Genomic DNA, 27,869 nt, shown 5'->3' with positions numbered 1-27,869 from the left:
AATCATTATATAGAGCTAGATAGGGTAGGGAAAAACTTCTCAAACAGTGCTCGCTCAGCTGAAAAATATATATTAACTCACCACCTCCTCTCCTGCTTTTTCTCACGGGCCTAGAACACTGATGTGACTACTGGAACTCCAGCTGCTAACTTGGAGGCTAATGTGATCATGAATATGGAAGCCACAGACTATGGATGATGAAGAACAAAGAAAAATGGATCCTGGGTCCCAAATGATTACATGGAGCTTCCAAAATATCATTATAGTGCCTGGCCCAGTATTTCTTTTAGATAAAAGAAAACTAAACATCCATTTGTTCATGATATTTGAGAGTTCACAACATATAAATTAATGCCAATCGCAAATGACAAGGTTAAAAAATATATAATTAATGTTAACTACAAAACAAAGTTTAAGAACATCTTTTACACAATATACACTGTTATTAGAAGTACTAGCCAAAATAGTAAACTTAGCAAATTTTAAGGGAAATGGATGGTAACTTTAGTTGCTAAATCTCATTAACATTTATAAAAATCCCTTATTTCAGGAAAGTACAAATATCTTTTAAAGTTACCTAAGCTATTTGAGTACTTTGCAGCTTTAAAAATTATGGTACTGCATCATCAATAAAATGAAATTAATGTTCTTAAATACTAATGTCCTACTATCATGAAAATTATTAATAAGATAAAAAACCCAACTTAAAAATGAGCAAGGAACTTGAACAGTTTTCCAAAGAAGACAAACAAACAGGCAATAAACACACGAATAAAGGTTCAACATTATTAGTCATCAGGGAAATGCAAATCAAAACCAATGACATACCACATCACATTTACATTTTCCACATTAAGCTAGTCACCAAGTCCTGTGAAGTCTACCTCCATAATGTCATCTCTAAGTATCTTCTTTGGGGAGTTAAAATATGAGATGGTAGTTCAAAGTAAAAGAAATGTAAATGGAAAAAAAAAAAAAAAGAAATGTAAATGGTCCTTAACCATAAAAAAACCATACGTCACCTCATCCATGACAAAAATTACACTATAAACATCACTTCACACCTACTAAGATGGCATGATTTTTTTAAAAAACAGAAAATAACAAAGCTTGACAAAGATGTGGAAAAATTAGATTTTTCTCATATATGCTCGTGGAAATAGATAATGGTGTAGCTACTACGGAAAACAGTTTGGCAGTTCCTCAAAAAGCTAAACATACAATTTATCATATGACCCAGCAATTCCGTTTCTGGGCATATACTCAAAATAACTGAAAACAGGGACTTAAACAGATCCTTGTACACTAATGTTTACTGCAGTATTATTCACAGTAGCCAAAAAGTGAAAACAACCCAATCTGTCCATCAGCAGATAAATGGATAAACAGAATGTGATACATACACACACACACACACTCACAGGAATATTATTCAGCCATAACAAGTAAAGAAATTCTAATACATGATAACAACACAGATAAACCTTGAAAACATTATGCTAAGTGAAAGCCAGACACAAAAAGACAAATATCACAATGATTTCACTTGTGTCTAACACAGCCAAATTCAGAGACAGGAAGTAGATTAGACATTATCAGGCACTAGGAGAAGAGGGAGCAGTTACTGCTGAATGAGTAGTTTCTGTTTGGAGTAATTAAAAAGTTTTGGAAATAGTAGTAATGCCTATACAACATTGTAAACGTAATCAATGTTACTGAATTACACTTAAAATTGGTTAAAATGGCATTTTTTTAATGTATACTTTTGAGTGTAATTTTTTAAAGAACTGAATCTGTACACTACTCGTAAGTGGTTTTTGGTATATACTAAAATCCAGAGAATATGACAGCAATAATATACTTCAATGGATTCTGGTTTTTTTTTTCAAATCTGTGTTCTTGGATTCATACACTGTAGTTTCTTAACTATAACGTTATTTTTTTAAGAACTTAATAATCCTAGTTAAGCAAAAAAGAAAGTCATCTTTTATGGTGTAGGAAAACTACTATACCTGAAATAAAAGGTACTCCTATCATTCCTGGAGGGAAGGGGTCATGTCAAAAAAAAAAAAAAACTCTTTGTGTTTAGTTTTATTTAAAAAACTTTTTTTATTTAGTTTTATTTAAAAACTTTTCTTAAGAGGCAGCTGAGTGGTTCAGTCAGAGAAGCGTCTGCCTTCAGTTCAAATCATAATCCCAGGACCCTGGGATCAAGCACCAAACTGGGGAAGGGGAACAGAGGAGGGGCTCAGGGCTCAGGTCACTGCTCAGCAGGGAGTCTACTTATCCCTCTCTGTCTGTCCCCCCCAACCACTTGTGCTCTCTCTCAAATAAATAAAAAAAAAAATTTTTAAATATAAAAAATTAAAAACTTACCTCAAATTTAAACCATTCTGAGTTCCACTGAGGGTTGAGAGACTTGAGATACACGTCTGTTTTAAAGGTGGTATTTCCAAATTTTACCTAAAAACAAATAAACAATCCAAATATAAACATCAAAGATATGAATAAAAGTAAAATTTGATGTCAGCCAAGCATGGGAAGAACCATGGAAGGGGAAAAAAAGGGCAACTATTCCTTGAAACAAAAGGGAAGAAAGTACAATCCAGTAAGTTTATAGGCTACACCTGAAATAAGAGATTACCTCCTGCTCTGGCTGACTAGCTCTACACAGAAATTAAAAACAGACTATTTTGTCAACATGAAGGAAGAAGTTAATATAGCCTTCAGGGAACAAAAGCTCAGATCAAAGAGGAATCTTAATGGCAGAGGACCAGTGAGAATAAAATCAGAAGGTAAAAAACATCAGCTGACCATCCTTTCACCATCTCAGTTTGGGAATCCAAAACTCCAGCCCATTATTGCAAGAACTTAGAAACAGATCCTTGTATTTTTCAGCTTCCCCATTTTTGTTATTTTTTTAATCCCTTATCGGTGCACATATAGTGATCAGCAACAAACCATTATCTTTAAAGGTTTTATCTTCAAGGACAATGAAAGGGATTGGATGGGGAAACTATCTTATTTCACAGCCAGTCTTGGCAGACACTAAATCACAAAGATCCAAAAATAAATAAGAAGGGAATGAAGCAGAAATCAGGCTAAATCCCTGGGACTTGCTTCCAACAAGGAATGGAGATTATGAAATCTGACTCAACTTGAGAAGTGGTCAGGAAGCTTAAGAGCAAAATAGCTAGGGAAATACTTCCTAGATGGCCTCGCCTTTCCTAAATTTGATCTCTTCCCTTATTCTACTAGTTATTACCATTATCTTTCCTAACCTCTAAATTAACTAAAGCTTATCCCCTTTAAGACAATTTCCAGCAGTAAGAGACTCTTAATCATGGGAAACAAACTGAGGGTTGCTGGAGGGGAGAGGAATGGGAGAATGGGGAAACTGGGTGATGGACATTAAGGAGGGCACATGATATAATGAGCAGTGGGTATTAAGAAATACTGATGAATCACTAAACCCTACATCTGAAATGAATAATAGAGTATATGTTAATTAATTGATTTAATTTTTTTTAAAAAGACAATATCCATCACAAATACACTGTAGATTCCTAAGAAATGCTAGTTCAAGCAGATAAACTATGAAACCTCCTTTCCTTTTTGAAAGAAACCTCCTTCTCCGTTGGTATTATGATATTTGCTGATTTTCCTGTTTTATCAGTCCAGGGAATTTTCTAAAAGCAGAATATCCAAAAGAATTATTGTTTTTATCTTCTGTATATTTTCCTAGGTGTTTTATCATTTAATTTGAATTCTTAGGCATGGTACCAATCATTTTGGTGTTTAGGCAGGTTAGAGAGTAGAAAAGGTTAAAAAAATTATGTGAAAATAGTAACTTCTGGCACAATAAAGAATATAAGAAAGTCAAAGATAAGTAAGAGAGAGGGGCGCCTGGGTGGCTCAGTGGGTTAAAGCCTCTGCCTTCAGCTCAGGTCTGATCCCAGAGTCCTGGGATCGAGCCCCACATCGGGCTCTCTGCTCAGCAGGGAGCCTGCTTCCTCCTCTCTCTCTCTCTGCCTGCCTCTCTGCCTACTTGTGATCTCTGTCTGTCAAATAAATAAATAAAATCTTTAAAAAAAAAAAAAAGTAAGAGAGAAAAAAATGTTTGCTAAATATATACTAAAGGGCAACTTTCCTCTATTTCTAATGAGTTCCTATAAAGCAATATGAAAAAGATCAATAGTCCAACAAAAAAAAGGGCAAAGGACATGAACAGACAATTCAAAGAAATGAAAATATAGATGTTTTTATTTATTTTAACACAGATGCTTTTAAAACACAGCTAAACGTTGAACATGGATTTGAAAAGCACGCATCCATGTATAGGTAGATTTTTTTCAATATATATACTGGAAAATCTTTTGGACATTTGTGACAAATTGAAAAAACTCATAGACAAACCACATACCCGAGAAATAGGAAAAAAACTAAGAAACAGTTATGTCATGAATGCATAAAATATATGTAAATGCTAGTCTATTTTATCATTTACTACCATAAAATACACACTAAGGATAAAAAATTAGACTTGATCAAAACATGCACAGAAATACATAACAGACCACACGTGACACCATTAGCAGTTGAGGGAAATGTAAATGAATGGAAAGATGCAGTATCAAATTATAACTGCACAAGATGAATTGTAGTATGTACTGTCCTACTGTACGATAATTTCAAACCACCTTCTGTTGCAACTAACATGAGCCCAAGTGTTGCTAGTATCCGCTTAAAACACTGTGTGATACTACCAATCTCTGTGTAAGCAGTCCATCTCTCCAGTAAATAGCATGTTGCACTACAAAGTGACCTCTTACAGTTCTTGCGTATTTTTCATTGTTTAGGCAACACCGTAAATCTTATGTGACATCATCGGACCCATACAAAGTGCCACTAGTGTTGGTTGAAGTGCTCCCAAGAATGAAAGAAAAGTCATTACGTTACAAGAAAAAGCTGAACTGCCTGACATGCACTGTAGTTTGAATTCTGCAGCCGCATTTGCCTGTTACTTCAAGATAAATGAATCCAGCAAAAAGAACCACTGCAATAAAAGAAAATTCGTGAAGCCAATGCTGCAGCCATGCTAACAGGAGCTAAAGCCTTATACTTTTTGCAAAATACCTTTTTATCTCATATTGAAAATGCAGGGTTGCTATAAGGCAGGTATATTTATAGAGCCTAATATGATTCAAGAGAAAAGTGAAGTCATTATATAACAACTTAAAGCAAAAGGAAGGTGAAAGATCTAAAGCTAGATAATTTCATGCCAGCAAAGGATGGTACGATAATTTTAGAAAGAGGACTGGTTTAAAAAATGTCAAGATAACAGGAAAAGCAGCTTACGCTGACCAAGAGGAAGCAAACAAGTTCCCAAACATGATCAAGAGAATCACTGAGAAGAAAGGATATCTGCCTGAACAGATTTTTAATTCAGACAAAAGTACCCTATGCTGGGGGGTATTAGTCAGGTATGGAAGTGTATTAGTCAGGAAGAGAAAAAAATAAACTCCAGGATTTAAGGCAAGAAGGGATAGGCTAACTCTACCATTTTGTGCAAATGCAGTCAGGTATATGGTAAGAACTGCCTTTATCTATAAAGCTGTTAACCCCCAAGGCTTGAAGAGAAAAGACAGATACCAGCTGCCAGTCTTTGGGTTGTACAACAAAAAGGTATGGGTAACAAGAATCCTTTTTCTGGATTGGTTCCATTGATGATTTGTCCCTGAAGTCAGGAAATACCTTCCCACTAAAGGACTGCCTTTTTTATTTTTTTAAGATTTTATTTATTTATTTGACAGAGAGAGACAGAGAGGGAGGGATAGAGAGAGAGAGAGTACAAGCAGGGGGAGCAGCAGAGGGAGAAGCAGACTCCTCGCTGAGCAGGGAGCCCAATGTGGGACTCCATCCCATGACTCTGAGATCATGACCTGAGCCGAAGGTAGCCGCTTAACTGACTGAGCCACACAGGCGCCCAAGGGACTGCCTTTTAAAGTTCCTTTGATACTGGACAATGCCTCTAGCTACCCAGAACCCCATGAGCTCAACACTAAGGGCATCAAATGGCCTACTTACCCCCAAACACAACCTTTCTATAATCACCTTCTAGATCAACCGGTCATAAGAACCTTTACAACTCATTACATGGTATTCTTTAAAAAGAATACCATGTCAACACTATGGAAGAGAACCCTGATGAGAAAACATCATGAAAGTCTAGAAGGATTACACCACTGAAGATGCCATTGTAGTAAGCCATGACAGCCATCAGTATTAAATAAATTCCTGGAGGAGAAAAGTATGTCCAGATGTTGTACATGACTTCACAGGATTTACAACAGAGCCAATCAAGGGAATAAGGGAAGAGTTTACGTACATGACAAAAAAGGTAAAAGGTGAAGGGTTTCAACATTTGAATCTTGGAGAAATGTAAGAACTAATAAACATCACACCAGAAGAATTAACAGAAGACAACTTGATGAAGATGAATGCTTCCAAACCAGTGCCAGATGACAAGAAAGAAGCTACAGAAGAAGTAATGATATTGATATTAGAGAACAAATTGATATTAGACAACCTGACAGAAAGGATCTGACTATTTAAGACTGCTATTGATTTCTTTTACAACATGGACCTTTCTAGCATACTAGCACTGAAACTAAAGCAAACAGTGGTACTATACAGAAATAGTCTTTAAAAAAATGAAAAAGCAAAAAATGTCAAAAGTTACAACATATTTCAGTAAACTTATTCCACATGTGCCTGTCTTTCCTACCTCCCCTTCCAACTCCTTCACCTGTTCTGCCACCCAAGACAGCAAGACCGATTCCTTCTCTTCCTCCACTTACTCAACATGAAGACAAGGATGAAGACCTTTATGACAATCCACTTCCACTTAATGAATAAGTATATAATCATCAAGCTGTACAGATAATAAACTTATATATTGTGTATATGTGAATGTCTCCATGTGAAAATCTAGTAACTGCATGGCAAGATCTGTCTGAAGCACTTCTCTGTCATCATCATTGCCTAAGTAGTCGTCCTATGTAAGACTATATAGAAGTGCTTAGCCTAGACTTATATAGTCATAGGTGAGCAATATTTAACACAAAATTAATCAGATGTTAGCTTTTTTCCTAAGATTTATTTACTTATTTGAGAAAGAGATGCGTGCTCAAGCAGGACGGGCAGGAGAGAGAAAAGCAGGTTCCCTACTGAGCAGGACGCCCAACGTGGGGCTCCAACCCAGGACCCCAAGAACATGACCTGAGCCAAAGGCAGATGCTTAACTAATTAAGCCACCCAGGTGTCCCAGAAGTTAGTTTTCTTATTGTTTTATAACTTTGCTTTCAAAGTGTTATGTAGCTACAGTATGCCTCTCTTTCATAATTGGGGAAACTGTTATCAGACTATAATCACAAGTTATATTTCTAGTGCTATATTATAAATATGACTGCAATACTCTATGCCATAAAGTATTTTTGTAACGATTCACTTGTTAGTATATAGGCTAGTATATAGTATATATAGTATATACTGCTACTATGAAGCAATCCTATCTATTATACTGAGCTGCCATAAAGCAGTCATACTGCTGCTTCTTTGTTATCAATGCATAAATCATTATATTTGTAAATAAACATGAATTTCTTTTTCACATTATCTTTTCATTTCTAATGTCTAGTGTTAGTAATATGTATAACATCTACTATGTTTTGTGTCATTTAAAACAATATTGATATTGTTACTGACAGATGATTCATCCTATAAACATACAGCGTAAACTTACTGTATCTACAAATACAGCACAGTACTGTAAATATGTTTTCTCTTCCTTACTATTTTCTTAAAAACATTTTTCCCTAGTTTACTTTATTGTAAGAATATAATATAAAATACATATAACATTTCAACTATGTGTTAACGAACTTTGTATTATCAGTAAGGCTGATGGTCAACAGCAGGCCATTTGTAGTTAATTTGGGGGTGGAATCAAAAGTCATATGTGATTTTCAACTGTGCTGGATTGAGAGGGGGATGTCAACTCCCCGACAAGGCCCCAAATGGTTCATGGGTTAACTATATATCAAAAGATGATCAACCACAACAGAAATGCAAACTAAATCAACATTTTTACTTAAGTTTGAAAACGGTATTGATGAGATCTTCTAATACTTTGTTGATGGGAGTATAAAATAAAACAATCTCTAAGGACTGCAGTTTTACAAATATCAAAATGTTCAATGACTACACCTTTTAACTTTATATAGAAGTACACAATGACATGTACAAGCAGCATTAGAGTGAAAAAGATTGGAAAGAACCGAGATATCCACCAATTTGGAACTGGTTGGATGAAGTACGGTAAAGCCACACAGCATAGTGCTAAATAGAAGAACAAAGCAGTTCCCTCCGTACTGGTACAGAACAACCACCAAGACAGATCTTTCTTCTGTGGAACAGGATGTATGGCATACTTTGGGAGAAAAAAATGGCAAAATGTTGTAAGTCATATAATATACGCCTATATATAGCATAGGTTATTTCTAGTAGGTTATACAACAAATGTTAACAGTGGCCACTACCAACAACAGAACTGGTTGGTTAAAAGAAACACGATGTGAGAGAGGTTAACCCACTTTGAACCTTCTGAATTCTGAACGCATATATTTTTCCTATTTGTAAATTGCATTATTTTAAAACTCAAAAACTTAAAAAATTCAAATTAAAATTATTTTGTTTGAAATTATAAAATTCTGGATCCACTTCCAGGAATTTATCCTAAAGAAGCATTTTCACATGAGTCTCCTTCCTACAACACACTAAAAAAACCTAAGTAATCATTCAACAGGAAAATGATTGAATAAATCATATGTTTGCTACTTAAAGAATGGAGCTGATTTTAAGTACTGCCATGTGGAAATGTCAGTGACATAATAACTGAAAAAAAAAAGCTGCAGAATCTATAAAGCATGACCATGTTTTTTTTAAATGTAAGTAAGACTTCTTTTTTTTTTTAAAGGAAAGGAGGCGGAGTAAATGAACACATGCCAAAAAACTGAGAGTAATTATCTCTGAGGAAAGGACTGATATGATATAGGGAATACAATACAGTGTAGTAAATTACCAAGTAAAGGGCTTTCAAGTTTCACTTCTGAGTTATTTAAATCTTTTGTAACGGGAGCCATTCATGTATTACTTCCATAATTTTTTTTTAAATCACGAACAGTAAGAAATGAAACTTAATGGGGATATGGGGGACAGAGAGCCTGGGAAGAATAGAAGTTACTGTTCAGTTACTAATTTAATTTTCAGTACATTTTAATATCTAAAACATCAAGGAAATACTTCTAATTTACCTAATATCAGCTTCATTTGAAGTAAAACATTGTTAGGATTATGAAATCATTCAAAACCTTTCAAAAGCTAAAAGCTTAGGTTCAAGCACCAAAACTACCATATCATTCTTTAAATTATGAATTCAGGGTGCCTTGGTGGCTCAGTCGGTTAAATGTCTGCCTTTGGCTCGGTTATGATGGCAGGGTCCTGAGATTGAGTCCTGCATGGGCTCCTTGCTCAGCAGGAAGCCCGCTTCTCCCTCTGTCTGCTGCTCCCCGTTTGCATACTCTCTCTCTCTGACAAATAAAACATTTTTTTTAAATGAAATATATTCAATAATTATTTCTATAACCTCAACAACACAAATATCAAACACCTCAGCCCCCATAAGGAGTCCCACATCGGGCTCCTTGCTCAACGGGTGGCCTCTTTCCCTCTGCCTGACACTCCCCCTACTTGTGCTACTCTCTGTCTTTCTGACAAATAAAATCTTTAAAAAGTAAATAAATAAATTATGAGCTCAGCCATCTTCAGGTTTGCTCCACTATACTGTACTGCTATATCGTGCCTTTTATTCTTCTTTTGGTCAACTGTCTATTCTAGATACAGTAAAGATCTGATAGCCCCCAACTATATCAAATGAACAAACAAAAACCAAGATTTCAGGAAAAGAAAAAGGCCAGAATGCGTACTTTGCCAAATTGTGATGATTCCCCTTCTACTGAAGAAGAATCATAGTTCATTTGGTCTTATTTAATTCGGAGGAGCTTTTATTACCCAGCAATTAAATGAATACGTTACAACTTTGTTAAAGAACATCAGGGATTTTAATGAGATTCCCTAGTAAAGAAAAGCATTCTCCTTCCCCACTCATTAGCTAAATTACCTTGAGAAAGTTATTTAACCTGCTATTTAAAGCTGCTTCCTCCTCTGAAAGGGGGACTGTTTTATTACAGGAGAAAATGCATGTAGAGGCTAGCAAAATGTCTGGTACATCATTAAATATTAATTTCTTTTCCTCTCCCTATTCCCTCGAAGGCTCCTGGATAAACACAAAATGATAATATAGCTTGTCAGTTTGTAAGATGCTCATTAATACTGGGATAAATTTCCATTAATACTTTTATTATATAGAATTCCATCTCATTCATCTGGGGATTCCTGCAAGAATAATCATCTTTAACTACTACTTGGTGGGGGGCCTAGGCTGTGCAGTTGGTTAAGGTCCTGAGGTTGAGCCCCACATTGGGCTCTGTACTTAGCAGGGAGTCTGCTTGAGATTCTCTCTCTCTCTCTCTGTCTCCCTCTGGTCCTTCCCCCAATCATCCTCTCTAAAATAAATAAATTAGTCCTTAAATACATACATACATGTATGCATACTATTTGGTCTTCACTGGCTTCCTGAATTACTCACACACAGTAGAAATTCCCTCAACCAATGCAATCAGGACCAGTATTTGTTAGGTTAATCAAATAATCTGGTAATCTGGTTAAATCAAAGAATCATTAAAAATGATTCAAATGGTAAACATTTTAAGATAAAACATATAAATAAAATATTCATTCCCCTATATTTGAATGTAAGGCTAAGGCCTCTTCTTTAAGTAAGGGTCCACTATTTTAGAGCTCTGCATCTTTTTTTTTTTTTTTTGCATAAACCACACCCATAATGTACCATCTGTGATTTCCAGTTTGGGTTTTTTTATGTGGTGGTAGAACTTAAAATTGCTTGTAAAAATATATGAACGCAGAATCCTAGATTTTTTTAGTCTTTTCTCCATCTAATTCTAGAGTAATGTTTAGTGACTGTATCCATATGTCTTTACATAGCATTATCAACTTCATTTTCACTCTTATTTCACCAATTTACATAAGGTTTAAGTAAATTACAATAAATAGAGTTGGCATAAACAGGTTTGGGGAAAAAACATAATTGCCTCTTGGTAAAGTATTATCAGCCAACTGATGAGAGAAGCAGGAACATGAGAGAATAATCTAGCAATGTGGGGTATTCAAGAATACCCTCATGGAAGGAATGCAGAGCACTGGGGACTGTGTAAGTGAGCTAACAGAAGTTGTTTAAGAGAGCTTCTACTGTACAGACTTCTCCCCCCTATAGTTTTCGGATCATTCAATAACCTGCATCCCCCTATATAGCAAATTTTATTCCACAAAAGAACCCTCCCAGCAATTACAGATGTTCTCTCTCTCTCCTTTTGCTTTTACTGAGTTTGTCCTAGTCATCTAAAAAAGCCCCTTTTCCTCTCTGCCTATAGAAATTTTGCCATCCTTCAAGCCCAGCAAAAAGACTTCTCGTGACCAGTTCTGGCATCGTTATCTCCCTTTCCTATGAGCTTAAATAGTACAAGAGGCTACATCACACAATTTATCCCTTTATTATATAGTAATCCTTCATTATCCCCCTTTTCCTGCATTAATCTTTCCCTTCCTGCAGGATTTTTTCTATTACCACAAAAATATGTTCTAATATCTTCTAATTTATTTTTTTTAATACTAAAAGCTACATACTCCCCAAATACCACACAATTTCTCCTCTCCCCTTCACAGCCCTGTATCTTGAAACAGTTGCCTATTCATGCCACACCTCTTCCTCACCTCCCTTGTATTTTAACCCTTGTTAACTTACTACAGTATGGGCTTTCTTGACTCTCCTTATCAGAATCAGTAACAACCCCCACACTGTACAATTCAGTGATTTTTCTGTTCTCTTTACTTGACCTCTCCATGCCATTTAATGGTTGAGGGTTTCCTCTTTCCAGAAACTTCCTCTTGCATTCTGAGACATTACTTTCCTGATGTTTCTCTCTCCCCATTGGCTGATAATCTGTTTTCTTCCCCTAATCTTCCTCCTCTAATAGCTTAATGTCAAGTTTTTTCAAGGATCCATACCTCTTCTCTCCCCCACTAAGTCAGAGGTTTACAAAAGGGACAGACCAACTCCTAAGGGAATTTTAGAAATTTCTATATTTGTGGAGAACAGTTCTAATATTTAGAAGCAGGGCCAGAGGAGCCACGTATCCTGCAATGCAAGAAATAGTTCCCGACAATGAAGACTTGTCTCATGCCAGGACTTTCAAATGTCCTACCAGATAATCACATAGGATTAAAAACCTAACTCATTTTACAGATAAAAATGTTGTAATGTGGGAAGAAAGGGGAGGTTGTAATGCAGTTTTCATAGACATAATTGTCAAGAAATATAACCATCATGTAAATTAAGGGAAAATTCTGCTTTTCCCCATTAGTTGATTATTTTGAAAAATCAGATAGCAATGAAGGTCTAAGATGTCAAAACTGCGCAACTGTCTCACTATATGGAGTCATATTCACATGATTTTTACACATAGGTGAGACGCTCCCTATCTTGTATCCTTGCTTTATTTTCTCCATATTCTTACCATCTATCAGTTTATCTTGTAATTACCTTCTTTATGAACTTCATCCTACCAGTAAAATGTGAGTTCTATGATTAAAGAAATTTCTGTCTTAGTCATTACTATATCTCCAGAACACTATACTATACCCAGTACAGTGATGGATATATACAAAGACTTAATAAATATTCACGGACTTAATCTGATTACTTCGTATCTTCTACTGCGATCATGAACAAGTACTTCTATATTGAAATACATACTAAAAAAATTCTCTAATTTGTCAAACTACTAGTTAGAACAATGTATTGATTTTTTTTTTAATTGTGACGCTAGGTTACATTGGCCATAAATATTATGACAGCATAGTAAAGAGTGGATTTCAAAATACCTGCTATATAAAGGGGGCACTGGGTCTCACAGAGTGGAAAAGCAATGGCCTGTATGAGCTCATTTCTAACTCACATCTCTCTTCCTTTTTTTCGCCCCCCTACATCTTTCTTCTGAACACCATACTCACAAATCTAACTCCCTCATGGACAACTCCAATTAACATCTCAAACCTAAGACACCTAAACAGAAATTGATCATCCACCTACTCAAACAACCTCTACAAATCCTATGGAGCCTCAGAAAATTACCCCAAAGATTTCAGAAAGCCCTGAGTCATCTTTTAGCTTCCCTTTCTCTGTCTCCCTCTTCTAGTCAACCAACAAATCCTCTAGAATCTATCTTCAAGTTATATGTGGAATCCACCCACTTCTCTCCATTACCAAACCAACATCTTGGCCCCCACCTTCTCTTTTTATGAATTATTATAGAATCTCTTAATTAGTTGTCTCCTTCAGCTCTTTCTCTCTTCAGTCCATACTCCAGACAGGAAAAGAAAAAAAAAAAAAAAAAGTACTCAACTCAACAACCACTTCCCACAGAACTTGAATAAAATCCATATTCCTGGGGTGCCTGGGTGGCTCAGTGGGTTGGGCCGCTGCCTTCGGCTCGGGTCGTGATCTTGGGGTCCTGGGATCAAGTCCCGCATCGGGCTCTCTGCTCAGCAGGGAGCCTGCTTCCCTCTCTCTCTCTCTGCCTGCCTCTCCATCTACTTGTGATTTCTCTCTGTCAAATAAATAAATAAAATCTTAAAAAAAAAAAATCCATATTCCTAATCATGGCCTCTAAGATCCTGCATGATTGGCTCCTTAACTCTCCAACTTTATCTTGCGCCAGATCCCAGCCACACCCATCTTCCTTCACTTCCTAACACACTGAGCAGCTGGCTCCTCCTCATCCAGTAGGGTCTCTGATTGACACTTCCTGAGAGGTCTCCTGCTTACCCCAAAGTAGATGTTCCTGTAAGGGTGGGGCAGACTGAGTGGAGTCATCCAATCAGTAGGCCGTAGGTATATCCGCTGGGAAGGTTGAAATTCAATTGGCCACCTGTGTAGGGGCGGGGCTCAACCACCCCCATAAAGGTTGCTCTGCCAGGCTGCCGAGGGGGGGGCTGCTGCAGGAGAGCCGGGGGCTCCTGCAGGAGAGCAGCGGCTGCTACAGGAGGGATGAAGTCGGCGGAGAGCGGTGAAGTCGGCGGAGAGCGGTGAAGTCGGCGGAGAGCGGTGAAGTCGGCGGAGAGCGGTGAAGTCGGCGGAGAGCGGTGAAGTCGGCGGAGAGCGGTGAAGTCGGCGGAGAGCGGTGAAGTCGGCGGAGAGCGGTGAAGTGGAGCGGAGAGCGGTGGAAGTCGCAGAAGAGCAGGGGAGTCAACGGTGTATAGTAGAGCTGTAACAGCTCTTGTAAGAGCTATACCCGCGTTTGGCGGCCCCCCCCCCGGCGGCGGCCCCGAGCGCCGCCGCCTGCAGCCTCCGGCGGCGGCCCCGAGCGCCGCCGCCTGCACCCTCCGGCGGCGGCCCCGAGCGCCGCCGCCTGCAGCCTCCGGCGGCGGCCCCGAGCGCCGCCGCCTGCAGCCTCCGGCGGCGGCCCCGAGCGCCGCCGCCTGCAGCCTCCGGCGGCGGCCCCGAGCGCCGCCGCCTGCACCCTCCGGCGGCGGCCCCGAGCGCCGCCGCCTGCAGCCTCCGGCGGCGGCCCCGAGCGCCGCCGCCTGCAGCCTCCGGCGGCGGCCCCGAGCGCCGCCGCCTGCAGCCTCCGGCGGCGGCCCCGAGCGCCGCCGCCTGCAGCCTCCGGCGGCGGCCCCGAGCGCCGCCGCCTGCACCCTCCGGCGGCGGCCCCGAGCGCCGCCGCCTGCAGCCTCCGGCGGCGGCCCCGAGCGCCGCCGCCTGCAGCCTCCGGCGGCGGCCCCGAGCGCCGCCGCCTGCAGCCTCCGGCGGCGGCCCCGAGCGCCGCCGCCTGCAGCCTCCGGCGGCGGCCCCGAGCGCCGCCGCCTGCAGCCTCCGGCGGCGGCCCCGAGCGCCGCCGCCTGCAGCCTCCGGCGGCGGCCCCGAGCGCCGCCGCCTGCACCCTCCGGCGGCGGCCCCGAGCGCCGCCGCCTGCAGCCTCCGGCGGCGGCCCCGAGCGCCGCCGCCTGCAGCCTCCGGCGGCGGCCCCGAGCGCCGCCGCCTGCACCCTCCGGCGGCGGCCCCGAGCGCCGCCGCCTGCAGCCTCCGGCGGCGGCCCCGAGCGCCGCCGCCTGCACCCTCCGGCGGCGGCCCCGAGCGCCGCCGCCTGCACCCTCCGGCGGCGGCCCCGAGCGCCGCCGCCTGCAGCCTCCGGCGGCGGCCCCGAGCGCCGCCGCCTGCACCCTCCGGCGGCGGCCCCGAGCGCCGCCGCCTGCAGCCTCCGGCGGCGGCCCCGAGCGCCGCCGCCTGCACCCTCCGGCGGCGGCCCCGAGCGCCGCCGCCTGCACCCTCCGGCGGCGGCCCCGAGCACCGTCGCCTGCAGCTTCCAGCCTCCGGCCCCGAGCGCCGTCGCCTGCAGCTTCCAGCCTCCGGCCCCGAGCGCCGTCGCCTGCAGCTTCCAGCCTCCGGCCTCGAGCGCCGCCGCCTGCAGCTTCCAGCCTCCGGCGGCGGCCCCGAGCACCGCCGCCTGCAGCTTCTAGCCTCCGGCGGCGGCCCCGAGCCATCGCCTGCAGCCTGCAGCCTCCGGCGGCCCAGCAGTCCAGTCGTCTGTGGTCCAGTTGTCAGCGGTCCCTCGACGCCTGCGGTCCTGAGACATCTGCGGTCCAGTTGTCAGCGGTCCCTCGACGCCTGCGGTCCTGAGACGTCTGCGGTCCAGTTGTCAGCGGTCCCTCGACGCCTGCGGTCCTGAGACATCTGCGGTCCAGTTGTCAGCGGTCCCTCGACGCCTGCGGTCCTGAGACGTCTGCGGTCCAGTTGTCAGCGGTCCCTCGACGCCTGCGGTCCTGAGACATCTGCGGTCCAGTTGTCAGCGGTCCCTCGACGCCTGCGGTCCTGAGACGTCTGCGGTCCAGTTGTCAGCGTTCCCTCGACGCCTGCGGTCCTGAGACGTCTGCGGTCCAGTTGTCAGCGGTCCCTCGACGCCTGCGGTCCTGAGACATCTGCGGTCCAGTTGTCAGCGGTCCCTCGATGTCTGCGGTCCAGTTGTCAGCGGTCCCTCGATGTCTGCGGTCCAGTTGTCAGCGGTCCCTCGACGCCTGCGGTGCCAGCGGCCCTGCCCCGCACTCCAGGACCCTCAGCAGTGACACAGTGAGAAACGACCTAGATGTCAGCAACCTCATTGGGAGTAGGCTCGCCGGGGTCAAAGTTGTCATCTTTTATAAAAGAAAGCCCTGACCGGTCAGTGCGATTCATGATGCTTGGCGCGAAATAAAGCTTTGCTTGACCTTCGCTTTGTATCAGTCTCGTTCCTTTGATCACGGACCCTAACATTTGGGGGCTCGTCCGGGATCAAACGACGAGAACTGAGCCAGCATCAGAATTTTTAAGAAAAGCCTCCGGAGGTATTGGGTTTGGAGGTATTGGGTTTGGAGGTATTGGGTTTGGAGGTATTAGGTTTCGAAGTATTGGGTTCCGAGGTATTGGGATCCTATCCGTCTGTCTGGTTGGAGCTCCAGGGTATAGCCCACCGGGGAGAAGCTGGACGCAGCCATGCTCCCCAGGGCTGGAGTGGATGCGGGGACGCCCCATCCCTCTGCTGATAGATCGACAGGGGGTTCGAGTCCCCTTGGGCGGTCGGGGGGTTCGAGTCCCCCTGCGCGGTCGGGGGGTTCGAGTCCCCCTGGGCGGTTGGGGGGTTCGAGTCCCCCTGGGCGGTCGAGGGGTTCGAGTCCCCTTAGGCGGTTGGAAGATGAAAATAGCCGCCATAAGTGGCAAATTTTGGGTAAGAATCGCTGGGTCTGCAGTTGTCTTTGTCTGGTTCTTTTGTTATCTATTGTGTGGTGTTTTGTGGACCAAAAAAGCCCCCCCCAGCAGCAGGCTCTGGATAAGGATCACTGGGTCTACGTTTGTTTTTGTCTTGTTCTTTTGTTGTTGTCTGTTGTGCTGTTTGTTGTATTTGGAGAAATGGGACAAACAGAGAATAAGGGGCCTGTGACACCCCTAGGTCTTGTTCTTGAACATTTCAAAGATTTTCAAGGTAAAGCCACTCATTCAGGTGATACGGTTTATCCGGGAAAACTAAAAACACTCTGTCAATTAGAATGGCCCAATTTCTCCACAGGGTGGCCACCGGAAGGAACGTTTGCCTTGGCTCAGATATATTCTACCCTGAGTGAGGTCTTGGATCTACATCGAGACCAAGTACCATATATTGTGGCCTGGCGATACCTGATAGAAGAGCCACCGTCATGGCTCAAGTCCCATCTTCCACCTGCTAATGAAATTATTTCTCTCCCTCTAAGGCAGGTTGGAGCACCAAAACCAGAACAAGCAGATAAGGGGGATTCAGGGAAGAAGACCGTTCTACCTCCATCAGATATGGAGGATGCGGAATTCGCCCCCCTTTATTTGTCTTCTAAATCTGACTCTCGGTCCCAAAATGTCTTTACAAGTCCACCTCATACACGGTCGGGATCCACCTATGGGATCACCATGCGGCGAGACTGCCCTGATCCTTCCCCTTTCCCCTATCCTCCTCAGCCTTCCTCTACCTCACTGGTACGGTCTGCGCCGATGCTGCCCCTTCGTGAGGTTGCTCTACCAGAGGGGAGAGGGCGGCCTTACTTAAGCTATATCCCTTTCTCCTCTTCTGACATCTATAACTGGAAAACCCAACACAAATCCTTTTCTGATCACCCTCAGGATTTAATTAGCCTCTTGGAAACTGTTTTTCTTACTCACCAACCCACCTGGGTAGATGTTCAACAGCTCCTTATGGCTCTCTTTAATGGGGAGGAACGGGATCGCATCATGCGAGAAACCCATAAGGTGATAAGCGAGAGACTTGGCAGGGACCTCGATCCCCGCCGGATGGAGGACTACTGCCCGAGGGAATCTCCCGACTGGGATCCAAACTCTGATGAAGGTAAGGAGAGCTTACGTTTCTACCGCCAGGCTCTATTGGGAGGCCTCCGTGCAGCAGCAAGGAGACCCATAAATTTATCCAAAATTAGTACAGTGACTCAAGGTAAGAATGAGTCTCCAGGAGCCTTCCTAGAAAGGCTAATTGAAGCCTATAAAATGTATAGCCCGATCAATCCTGAGGCACCTGAAAATCAGAGGGCAATGAATCTTGCTTTTGCAAGTCAGTCAGCCCCAGATATAAGGAGAAAACTTCAGAAAATCGAAGGATTTGAAGGAAAAAATCTGACTGAGTTAGTGGGAATAGCAGAAAAGGTATTTAACAACAGGGATGCACAAGAGGATGAAAAAGAGACAAAAAAATTGGTTAAGGTTTTGACATTACATGAGGCAGGGAGGAGACGGCTAGGGGATAGTAAATGGAAGGAAAAACCTAAGCAGAGAGAAGGCAGGCGGGAAGACTTAGATTCCAATCAGTGTGCTTACTGTAAAGAAAAAGGACATTGGGCCAGGGAGTGCCCTAAAAGGAAGACGGCAATGCTTGCCACCAGAGATTGAAGGGGCCATGGTTCGGAACCCCTCCCCGAACCTCGGGTAAAAATTGAAGTGGAGGGGAAATCAGTTGATTTTTTGGTAGACACAGGGGCCCAATTTTCATCGTTACTTAAACCTATGGGAAAACTATCTGGAGAGGAAGTTTGGGTACAAGGAGCAAATGGCACAGAGAGACATAAATGGACAACAGAAAGGACTTTAAATTTAGCCTCGGGATTAGTTAAACATCGATTTTTGGTCCTCCCTAATGCCCCATATAATTTGATGGGAAGAGATCTCCTCCACAAGTTAAGAGCTGGCATTCAGTTTTCAGAAGGAGATATGACTGTAACATTGAGACAACCCACTGTACAGGTGCTTATGGCAGCAGTGGATGAATACCGCCTTTACGAACCAGTCTCAAAACCAAAGGAGACAAAGGGGGAAAGCCTCCTCCAAATCCTACAGAACGAGTTTCCTGAGGTCTGGGCAGAAGGGAAGCCCCCTGGCTTGGCTAAAGAACAACCTCCAGTGGTGGTACAATTAAAGGCGACAGCTACGGCTATACGCGTCCGGCAATATCCTCTTTCCCAGGAAGCAAAGGAAGGGATCAGGAAACACATTAACCGCCTCCGGGGAGACGGGATTTTAGTTCCTTGTAAATCTTCATGGAACACTCCTTTGCTCCCCGTTAAAAAGGCCGAGACTGGGGAATACCGACCAGTTCAGGACTTGCGGGAAGTTAACAAACGGGTTGAAGATATACACCCAACAGTGCCTAACCCCTATACCCTACTCTCCCTCCTGGGCCCCAAAAGAACTGTATATACTGTCTTAGATTTAAAGGATGCATTTTTCTGTATACCTATAGCAAGGGAATCTCAGCCCCTTTTTGCTTTTGAGTGGTCTGACCCACAGGAGGGGTTTCAAGGCCAGCTCACCTGGACAAGACTTCCCCAAGGATTCAAGAATTCGCCCACCATTTTTGATGAGGCCCTGCATGAGGATTTGCGTGAGTACAGAATTTCTAATCCAGGAGTCACTCTGTTACAATACGTTGATGACTTGCTAGTAGCCGCCGAGGACTATGAGTCGTGTTTGTGGGGGACGAGAGCTCTCTTACAGGCTCTGCAGACAAAAGGGTATCGGGTGTCAGCAAAGAAAGCACAGCTCTGTCAGAGCTATGCCACTTATCTAGGCTTTGACCTCCATGAGGGAGTACGTTCACTGTCTGAATCCAGGAAACAGGTGATTACCCGATACCCCCGTCCCACCACGTCCCGACAAGTAAGGGAGTTTCTTGGAACAGTGGGCTACTGTAGGCTATGGATACCACGGTTTGCAGAGATTGCCCGACCGCTCTATGAACTGACAAAAGGAGGGCTCACTAGGATTGAGTGGACAGCTGAAGCAGAGGGAGCATTTCGGGAATTACAGACAGCCTTGCTGAGTGCCCCAGCATTGGCCATCCCAGATGTAACCAAACCCTTCCAATTATACGTGGATGAAAAATCGGGAGTGGCCAAAGGAGTTTTAACTCAGACTCTGGGACCTTGGCGAAGACCAGTGGCCTACCTTAGTAAGAAACTAGACCCAGTAGCAGCTGGGTTCCCTCCTTGCCTCCGCATAATTGCCGCAACAGCCCTCCTGGTTAAGGATGCGAGCAAATTAACTTTAGGCCAAAATCTTGTTATAACCACCACACACGCGATTGAGGGCCTTCTCCGGACTCCACCAGACCGATGGATGACGAACGCCCGAGTAACGGGGTATCAGGCCCTTCTCCTCAATGAACCAAAAGTGGCCTTCCGACCCCCAGCAGTGCTAAATCCAGCCACACTGCTGCCAGAAGAGCTAGCTGACCATCCACATGATTGTGGGGAGGTCTTAACCCAAGTCACAGGAATAAGGCCGGATCTCAGAGACATTCCCCTCCCAGATGCCGAGATGACTCTGTTCACAGATGGGAGCAGCTACATAGTCAATGGAAAGAGGTATGCAGGGGCCGCGGTGGTTTCTCCTGAGCAGAGACTCTGGACAGCAGCCCTGCCACATGGAACTTCGGCACAGAGAGCAGAACTAATTGCACTCACGAAGGCACTGCAGATGGCCAAAGGAAAAACCACCAACATCTATACGGACAGCAGGTATGCCTTTGCTACACTGCACATACATGGGGCTATTTATAAAGAAAGGGGCCTATTAACAGCAGAAGGAAAAGGAATTAAAAACAGAAGAGAAATATTAGCTCTCCTCCAGGCTATTTGGGACCCGAAAAAGGTGGCTGTTATGCATTGCCCAGGACATCAAAAGGGGACTGATCTGATTTCAAAAGGAAACTACTTAGCAGATCAAGCCGCAAAGCAAGCAGCTCGAGAAAAAGTGCAAGAACTAGTTGCACTCCCGGCTCCAGCACTACCAGAAAAACCAAACTATTCAGAAGAGGATTTAAAGTATTTACAGAAATGGGTTGAATTAGACTATGAAGGGGACTGGGCCAAGACAAAAATAGGAAAAATAATTCTTCCTCGAAGACTAGGTAAGAAGTTAGTAGGCCAGATACATCAGGGTACTCATTTGGGGACACGAAAACTCAAGGAGCTTATAGGCAAGCAGTTCCAGGTTTCTAAATTAGGTCGTATGGTTCAGGATGTAGTTGATAGATGTGCCCAATGCCAGGCAGTTAATGTAGGAAGAACTAAAATGGGAAGAGGGAAAAGAGAAAGAGGTAAGGAACCAGGAATTTATTGGGAAATAGATTTTACAGAAATGAAACCTGGAAAATATGGGCACAAGTATATGTTGGTTTTTGTGGATACCTTTTCAGGCTGGGTGGAGGCTTTTCCTGCCAAGCATGAGACCGCAGGGGTAGTAGCAAAAAAGATACTAGAAGAAATAATTCCTAGGTTCGGGCTGCCTCTTGCAATTGGGTCAGACAATGGCCCTGCATTCGTAAGTTCAGTCTCACAGGCATTGGCCAAGGCTGTGGGCACAAATTGGAAATTACATTGTGCATACAGGCCCCAGAGTTCGGGGCAAGTAGAAAGAATGAATCGGACTCTTAAAGAGACCTTGACAAAACTAATTCTGGAAACTGGCGGTGGATGGGTAGATCTCCTTCCTTTTGCCCTCCTTAGAGCCCGATGTACACCTTATTTAAGCAAGGTGACCCCATTTGAAATATTGTTTGGGAGACCCCCCCCACTCTGTCCTCGGCTACAGGAGGTTGCCCTAGCAGAAATGACGGATCAGTCTGTACTCCAGTCACTGCAGGCATTACAATCTGTCTTAAAAAAAGCCCATACAGGAATCCGAGTTGCCCACACTGGAACAGAGACGGTGGAACCACATCCTTACCAACCCGGGGACTTGGTTTGGATACGTCGCTATCAAGTGGGGAATTTGGAGCCTCGTTGGAAGGGACCATTTACTGTTATCCTAACCACCCCCACAGCAGTAAAAGTGGAAGGCATCAGGGCCTGGGTTCATGCGGGTCATGTCAAACGAGCTGAGAGTAAGGATGCCCTCCAGAAATGGGAAATGCAGCCAAAGGACCCTGCTGACCATGGACTGAAACTAAGACTAAAGAAACTGTGAGTGTATTGTTGCTATACTAAAGAAAATTGGGGCGATAAAATGTTAGTCTTATATGTTCAATATAAGGTAGAACCATCTGAAAAGTCAAGGATTTGACTAATCTCCAAAGAAAAGGGGGGAATGTAAGGGTGGGGCAGACTGAGTGGAGTCATCCAATCAGTAGGCCGTAGGTATATCCGCTGGGAAGGTTGAAATTCAATTGGCCACCTGTGTAGGGGCGGGGCTCAACCACCCCCATAAAGGTTGCTCTGCCAGGCTGCCGAGGGGGGGGCTGCTGCAGGAGAGCCGGGGGCTCCTGCAGGAGAGCAGCGGCTGCTACAGGAGGGATGAAGTCGGCGGAGAGCGGTGAAGTCGGCGGAGAGCGGTGAAGTCGGCGGAGAGCGGTGAAGTCGGCGGAGAGCGGTGAAGTCGGCGGAGAGCGGTGAAGTCGGCGGAGAGCGGTGAAGTCGGCGGAGAGCGGTGAAGTCGGCGGAGAGCGGTGAAGTGGAGCGGAGAGCGGTGGAAGTCGCAGAAGAGCAGGGGAGTCAACGGTGTATAGTAGAGCTGTAACAGCTCTTGTAAGAGCTATAACCGCGTTTGGCGGTCCACCCTCCGGCGGCGGCCCCGAGCGCCGCCGCCTGCAGCCTCCGGCGGCGGCCCCGAGCGCCGCCGCCTGCAGCCTCCGGCGGCGGCCCCGAGCGCCGCCGCCTGCAGCCTCCGGCGGCGGCCCCGAGCGCCGCCGCCTGCACCCTCCGGCGGCGGCCCCGAGCGCCGCCGCCTGCAGCCTCCGGCGGCGGCCCCGAGCGCCGCCGCCTGCAGCCTCCGGCGGCGGCCCCGAGCGCCGCCGCCTGCACCCTCCGGCGGCGGCCCCGAGCGCCGCCGCCTGCAGCCTCCGGCGGCGGCCCCGAGCGCCGCCGCCTGCACCCTCCGGCGGCGGCCCCGAGCGCCGCCGCCTGCACCCTCCGGCGGCGGCCCCGAGCGCCGCCGCCTGCAGCCTCCGGCGGCGGCCCCGAGCGCCGCCGCCTGCACCCTCCGGCGGCGGCCCCGAGCGCCGCCGCCTGCAGCCTCCGGCGGCGGCCCCGAGCGCCGCCGCCTGCACCCTCCGGCGGCGGCCCCGAGCGCCGCCGCCTGCACCCTCCGGCGGCGGCCCCGAGCACCGTCGCCTGCAGCTTCCAGCCTCCGGCCCCGAGCGCCGTCGCCTGCAGCTTCCAGCCTCCGGCCCCGAGCGCCGTCGCCTGCAGCTTCCAGCCTCCGGCCTCGAGCGCCGCCGCCTGCAGCTTCCAGCCTCCGGCGGCGGCCCCGAGCACCGCCGCCTGCAGCTTCTAGCCTCCGGCGGCGGCCCCGAGCCATCGCCTGCAGCCTGCAGCCTCCGGCGGCCCAGCAGTCCAGTCGTCTGTGGTCCAGTTGTCAGCGGTCCCTCGACGCCTGCGGTCCTGAGACATCTGCGGTCCAGTTGTCAGCGGTCCCTCGACGCCTGCGGTCCTGAGACGTCTGCGGTCCAGTTGTCAGCGGTCCCTCGACGCCTGCGGTCCTGAGACATCTGCGGTCCAGTTGTCAGCGGTCCCTCGACGCCTGCGGTCCTGAGACGTCTGCGGTCCAGTTGTCAGCGGTCCCTCGACGCCTGCGGTCCTGAGACATCTGCGGTCCAGTTGTCAGCGGTCCCTCGACGCCTGCGGTCCTGAGACGTCTGCGGTCCAGTTGTCAGCGTTCCCTCGACGCCTGCGGTCCTGAGACGTCTGCGGTCCAGTTGTCAGCGGTCCCTCGACGCCTGCGGTCCTGAGACATCTGCGGTCCAGTTGTCAGCGGTCCCTCGATGTCTGCGGTCCAGTTGTCAGCGGTCCCTCGATGTCTGCGGTCCAGTTGTCAGCGGTCCCTCGACGCCTGCGGTGCCAGCGGCCCTGCCCCGCACTCCAGGACCCTCAGCAGTGACACAGTGAGAAACGACCTAGATGTCAGCAACCTCATTGGGAGTAGGCTCGCCGGGGTCAAAGTTGTCATCTTTTATAAAAGAAAGCCCTGACCGGTCAGTGCGATTCATGATGCTTGGCGCGAAATAAAGCTTTGCTTGACCTTCGCTTTGTATCAGTCTCGTTCCTTTGATCACGGACCCTAACAGTTCCCTGTTAATCTCTATTGTTTTCTACCATGACACCCATCACAATTATCTATTTAATCATTTCTTTACTTTTTAATGTCTGTCTCTTCCACCAAAATATAAACTCCATAAAACTAGGAACCAAGTCTAGTTTGTTTACTATCACATAGGCATCAGTTATACCAGTGACTAGCACTGGCCTGGCAAACAGCATTCAATAACTATTTGCAAAAAGAAGGAATTAAAAGTCACTCTTGAATTCAACCATTCTCTCACCAGCAAAACCATTTATTACCAAGGCATGACGATTTTACCTTAAAAATGTCCCTCAAAGTGTTCCTGGGCGGCTCAGTCAGTTAAGCATCTGCCTTTGTCTCAGGTCATGATCTCAGGGGTCCTGGGATCCAGCCCTACACTGGGCTCCCTGCTCAGATGGGAGCCTGCCTCTCCCTCTCCCCTGCCCCTGCTCATGCTTTCTCTCTGTCAAATAAATAAATAAAATCTTAAGGGGGAAAAAAAAAATGGGAAATGTCCCTCTCAAGTCTTCCTCCTCTAATCAGTTTCCAGTCATTCTCAACATGCACATATTGTGTGGATAATTTTACCACCTTCTTAACTGATCTCCCTGTCTCATCTTTCATCTGTCCAGTCCATCATATAGTCATCCTATAAACAACCTAATAAATATCCTATTCCATTTCTCCTTAAAAAGTTCTTTGTTTGCCCCTGCTTATAGAATAGGAAAAATTATTTAGTACAGAAAGTGAGATTTGGCACCAACCTACTTTTCCAGCCTCCACTACCCGCATATTCCCTTTTACTCCAGACACATCTCAAACCTAGTTCCCTGAACATACCATGTATCCCATTCTGTGCCTTTGATGTTCCCTCTGCCTAGTAAAATCCTGAGTGTCCTTCAAGATTCAGCTCAAATGTCATTTTCTTAGGAAAACTTCCTAAACTTTCAGAGACAGAATGAAGATTCCATATTCTACTACACTCATCACCTTGTCTAGAGAGTCAATGTTAGCAGAGTGGTTAAGAGAACAGACCACAAGCCTATTTACAAGGTTAAGAAACCTTGGGAAATTATTTATTGCTCCTAGACCTCCATCACCTTAACTGTAATATGGGATAACAATATAATAGGACTGTTATGAGGAATAAGAATTAAAAAGTAGTTAGCAAAGACCTGGCAATGAGACTCAACACGTTAGCTATCAGTTATTAACCTAAACTGTATGCGTCAGTCCCTGAGCTACTTGAAAGCAAAGACTATGCTCTGGCCATCTGTGTATCCCCATTACCTAACATATGGCCCAAGAGCACACTCAGCATCTGTTTCTCAAGTTGGGATTAAGAATGACCACGGCAATGTTTGGGGAGGTGGGGGGACTGCAGTTATTAAGTCAGAGAACCTTTACGGAACATCAAGAATAGTGTATACTGCGATGAAATCAGGTTGTATATTATCCTCTAGCTGTCAACTCTTAAGCATTACTAGCCCTAATGATTATTATTCTAATGCTCTGGCTCATCAAGTCAGATTTTATTACAATTTTTACTTGGCTTCTCTCAGACTCAGGGTTATTACTTTCCGGGCCCTAGGCCTGCGCTAATTTGCATGAGTTTTAAACTAATCATCTGGCTTAAAAAGTAATTTTGCAATTTAAATCCATGGCACTTAATTGGCTTCCTACCTCAAGGCACTAAATTACCCTAAAACAGTTCATCATACCTACCAGTCTGTACAAGAGCAGAGGACGTTATGGTTGTGTTTACACTGATGATTCAGACAATGCTACGTTCAAGAATGGATTATGGGGCCCTCTAGGTCTCCAAGTGCCCATAACGGACTGTATCTACCTTCTTCACGTGGTCTCCATTACTCTGGCTGGAGGAACCGCCTCTCCTGGAGTCGATGGCGGTACCCACGTGCGTGTGCGTGTGTGTGTGCGCGCGCGCGCGTGTGTGGGCGCCTGAGCTCCGCCGGCTGCGCGGCCACGCCTCGGGATCGCCTCCTGCCTGGCAGGTGGCCCGCTCAGAGTCCTGACATTAGGGTCAACCCAGCATGCAGAGCAGTAAGAGCCTCCCCACGCGGGGAGGGCGCCGCAGACGCCCTAGAGCGGGGCACCCATCAGACGGGCTGCAGTCCCGGCGCTCAAGCCCTCAAAGGAGGGCTTGGACGAGCACCCCCACAAAGGACAGCGGCCGACAGGAGATGGCTGCAGAGCTGGGGGCGAGGCGGGGCTGGGTGCTCCCTGCGTTTTGAGGGGCAGGACCTGGCACCAACCTCCACGAAGGCATCAGTCAGGTCACTAGCTCGGTCCATCACTGGCAAATGGCGCCCGGCCACGATTTTCACCTTGAGCTTGCCAGGCATCTTCTCGGCTTCGGCCTCTCCTTGGGCTCCTGCAGAAACAAACAAGCGAGTCTGCGCCGAGCTCCCAGCCGGGCGGGGGAGGGGCGGGAGCGCGCGGGGAGCTGCGCCTCGGCGGGAGCGCGCGGGGTAACTGACAGCCGAGGGCGCGCGACGGCGCGCCGCGCCGCCGATCACCACTCACTCTCGGATGAATGAGGGGGCCGTCCAGCGCGGGCGCTGAGGCCTCATTCCGGAAAGGCAGCCAGAGGAGTGGCCCCGGTGGGTTCTTCCACCCCGTTCCCACAGCGTTGGCAAGAGAAGCAAAAGCCAGCCAACATCCTGTGGACGACCTGCCACCCCTACTTCTGTTTTCCACCCCCCAAAATGGCGGCTCTCGGGGCGTGGAGGGAACATCGATCATTCGGCGCTCGGCCCACTTTACAGCGGCGAGATTAAATCGGCGGAGAGCAGTTGGAGGGGGCGGGGCGGACTTCCAGGAAGCCGGTGGACAGGGAAATGGGTCGAGCCCTGCATCATCCACCGAGCCGGGGCAGTTGGTCCGTGCGCAGCTCTTTGCGAGCGGGCTCGATCCTTCCCGAGCAAAGCATGCGTAGGGCTCGGGAGCATCGCTGGTCTCTCCCTTCCCAGCTGTTAACGTCGCACTGTCGAGGGCTGTAATAGAAGGAGCAGAAGCGGAGACTGTTAGAGGAGCGATGTCAGTCGGACTTTAACCACGTTTGTAAAATAAGTTTACCTGGAAGGAATGCAGTTTGGGTTTTATATGAATTAGACTAAGAAATTTTAGGGACATCTCGGGTAGTCGTAAATATTCTATAGCAATATTTTTTATTCAGTCATGTACACGTGTGCTGGGCTGTAGATGTTACTGTGTGTCTTGGGGAAAAACAAAACTTTGAAATCCAAAGCCGCTGGTTAGAGAGTTTCCCCTGCACGCCCAGATGGACGTGGTGTGTTTACTAAGGATCAACAAGCCAAAGACCTACCTTGCAGGCAGGAGTTCAGGACCTCCTCCGCTATGAAATTTCTAGACAACTGCAAAAAACAAACCTGGTGCTCTTAATGAAACACCTGGAACAATTGACCCAATAATATATGTAAATAAACATGCAAAAAAGAGGCGAAATCTG

The 27,869-nt window shown here is 46.1% G+C and overlaps 1 protein-coding gene across 20 annotated transcripts in view; it reads right to left on the bottom strand.

Moving 5' to 3' along the window:
- The window catches only part of C2CD5 (C2 calcium dependent domain containing 5), a 109,098-nt gene extending 81,975 nt beyond the window's left edge, over positions 1-27,123 (bottom strand). For all 20 annotated transcript variants that reach the window (XM_044228439.1, XM_044228447.1, XM_044228444.1 and 17 more), the window contains exons 1-3: positions 26,924-27,123; positions 26,653-26,771; positions 2,377-2,463 (exon numbers count right to left, since the gene is read on the bottom strand). In XM_044228439.1, coding sequence (XP_044084374.1) covers positions 2,377-2,463; positions 26,653-26,742 — 177 coding nt within the window. In that variant the 5' untranslated portion in view covers positions 26,743-26,771; positions 26,924-27,123. The remainder of the gene's footprint in view (positions 1-2,376; positions 2,464-26,652; positions 26,772-26,923) is intronic.
- Between the last annotated feature and the right edge of the window lie 746 nt (positions 27,124-27,869).

This window comes from Neovison vison, chromosome 12, assembly GCF_020171115.1.
Source record: "Neovison vison isolate M4711 chromosome 12, ASM_NN_V1, whole genome shotgun sequence".
In the NCBI taxonomy this organism is placed as follows: Eukaryota; Metazoa; Chordata; class Mammalia; order Carnivora; family Mustelidae; genus Neogale; species Neogale vison.
The sequence above is the reverse complement of the archived record's forward strand: the minus strand, read 5'-3'. Positions and strand labels throughout refer to the sequence as shown.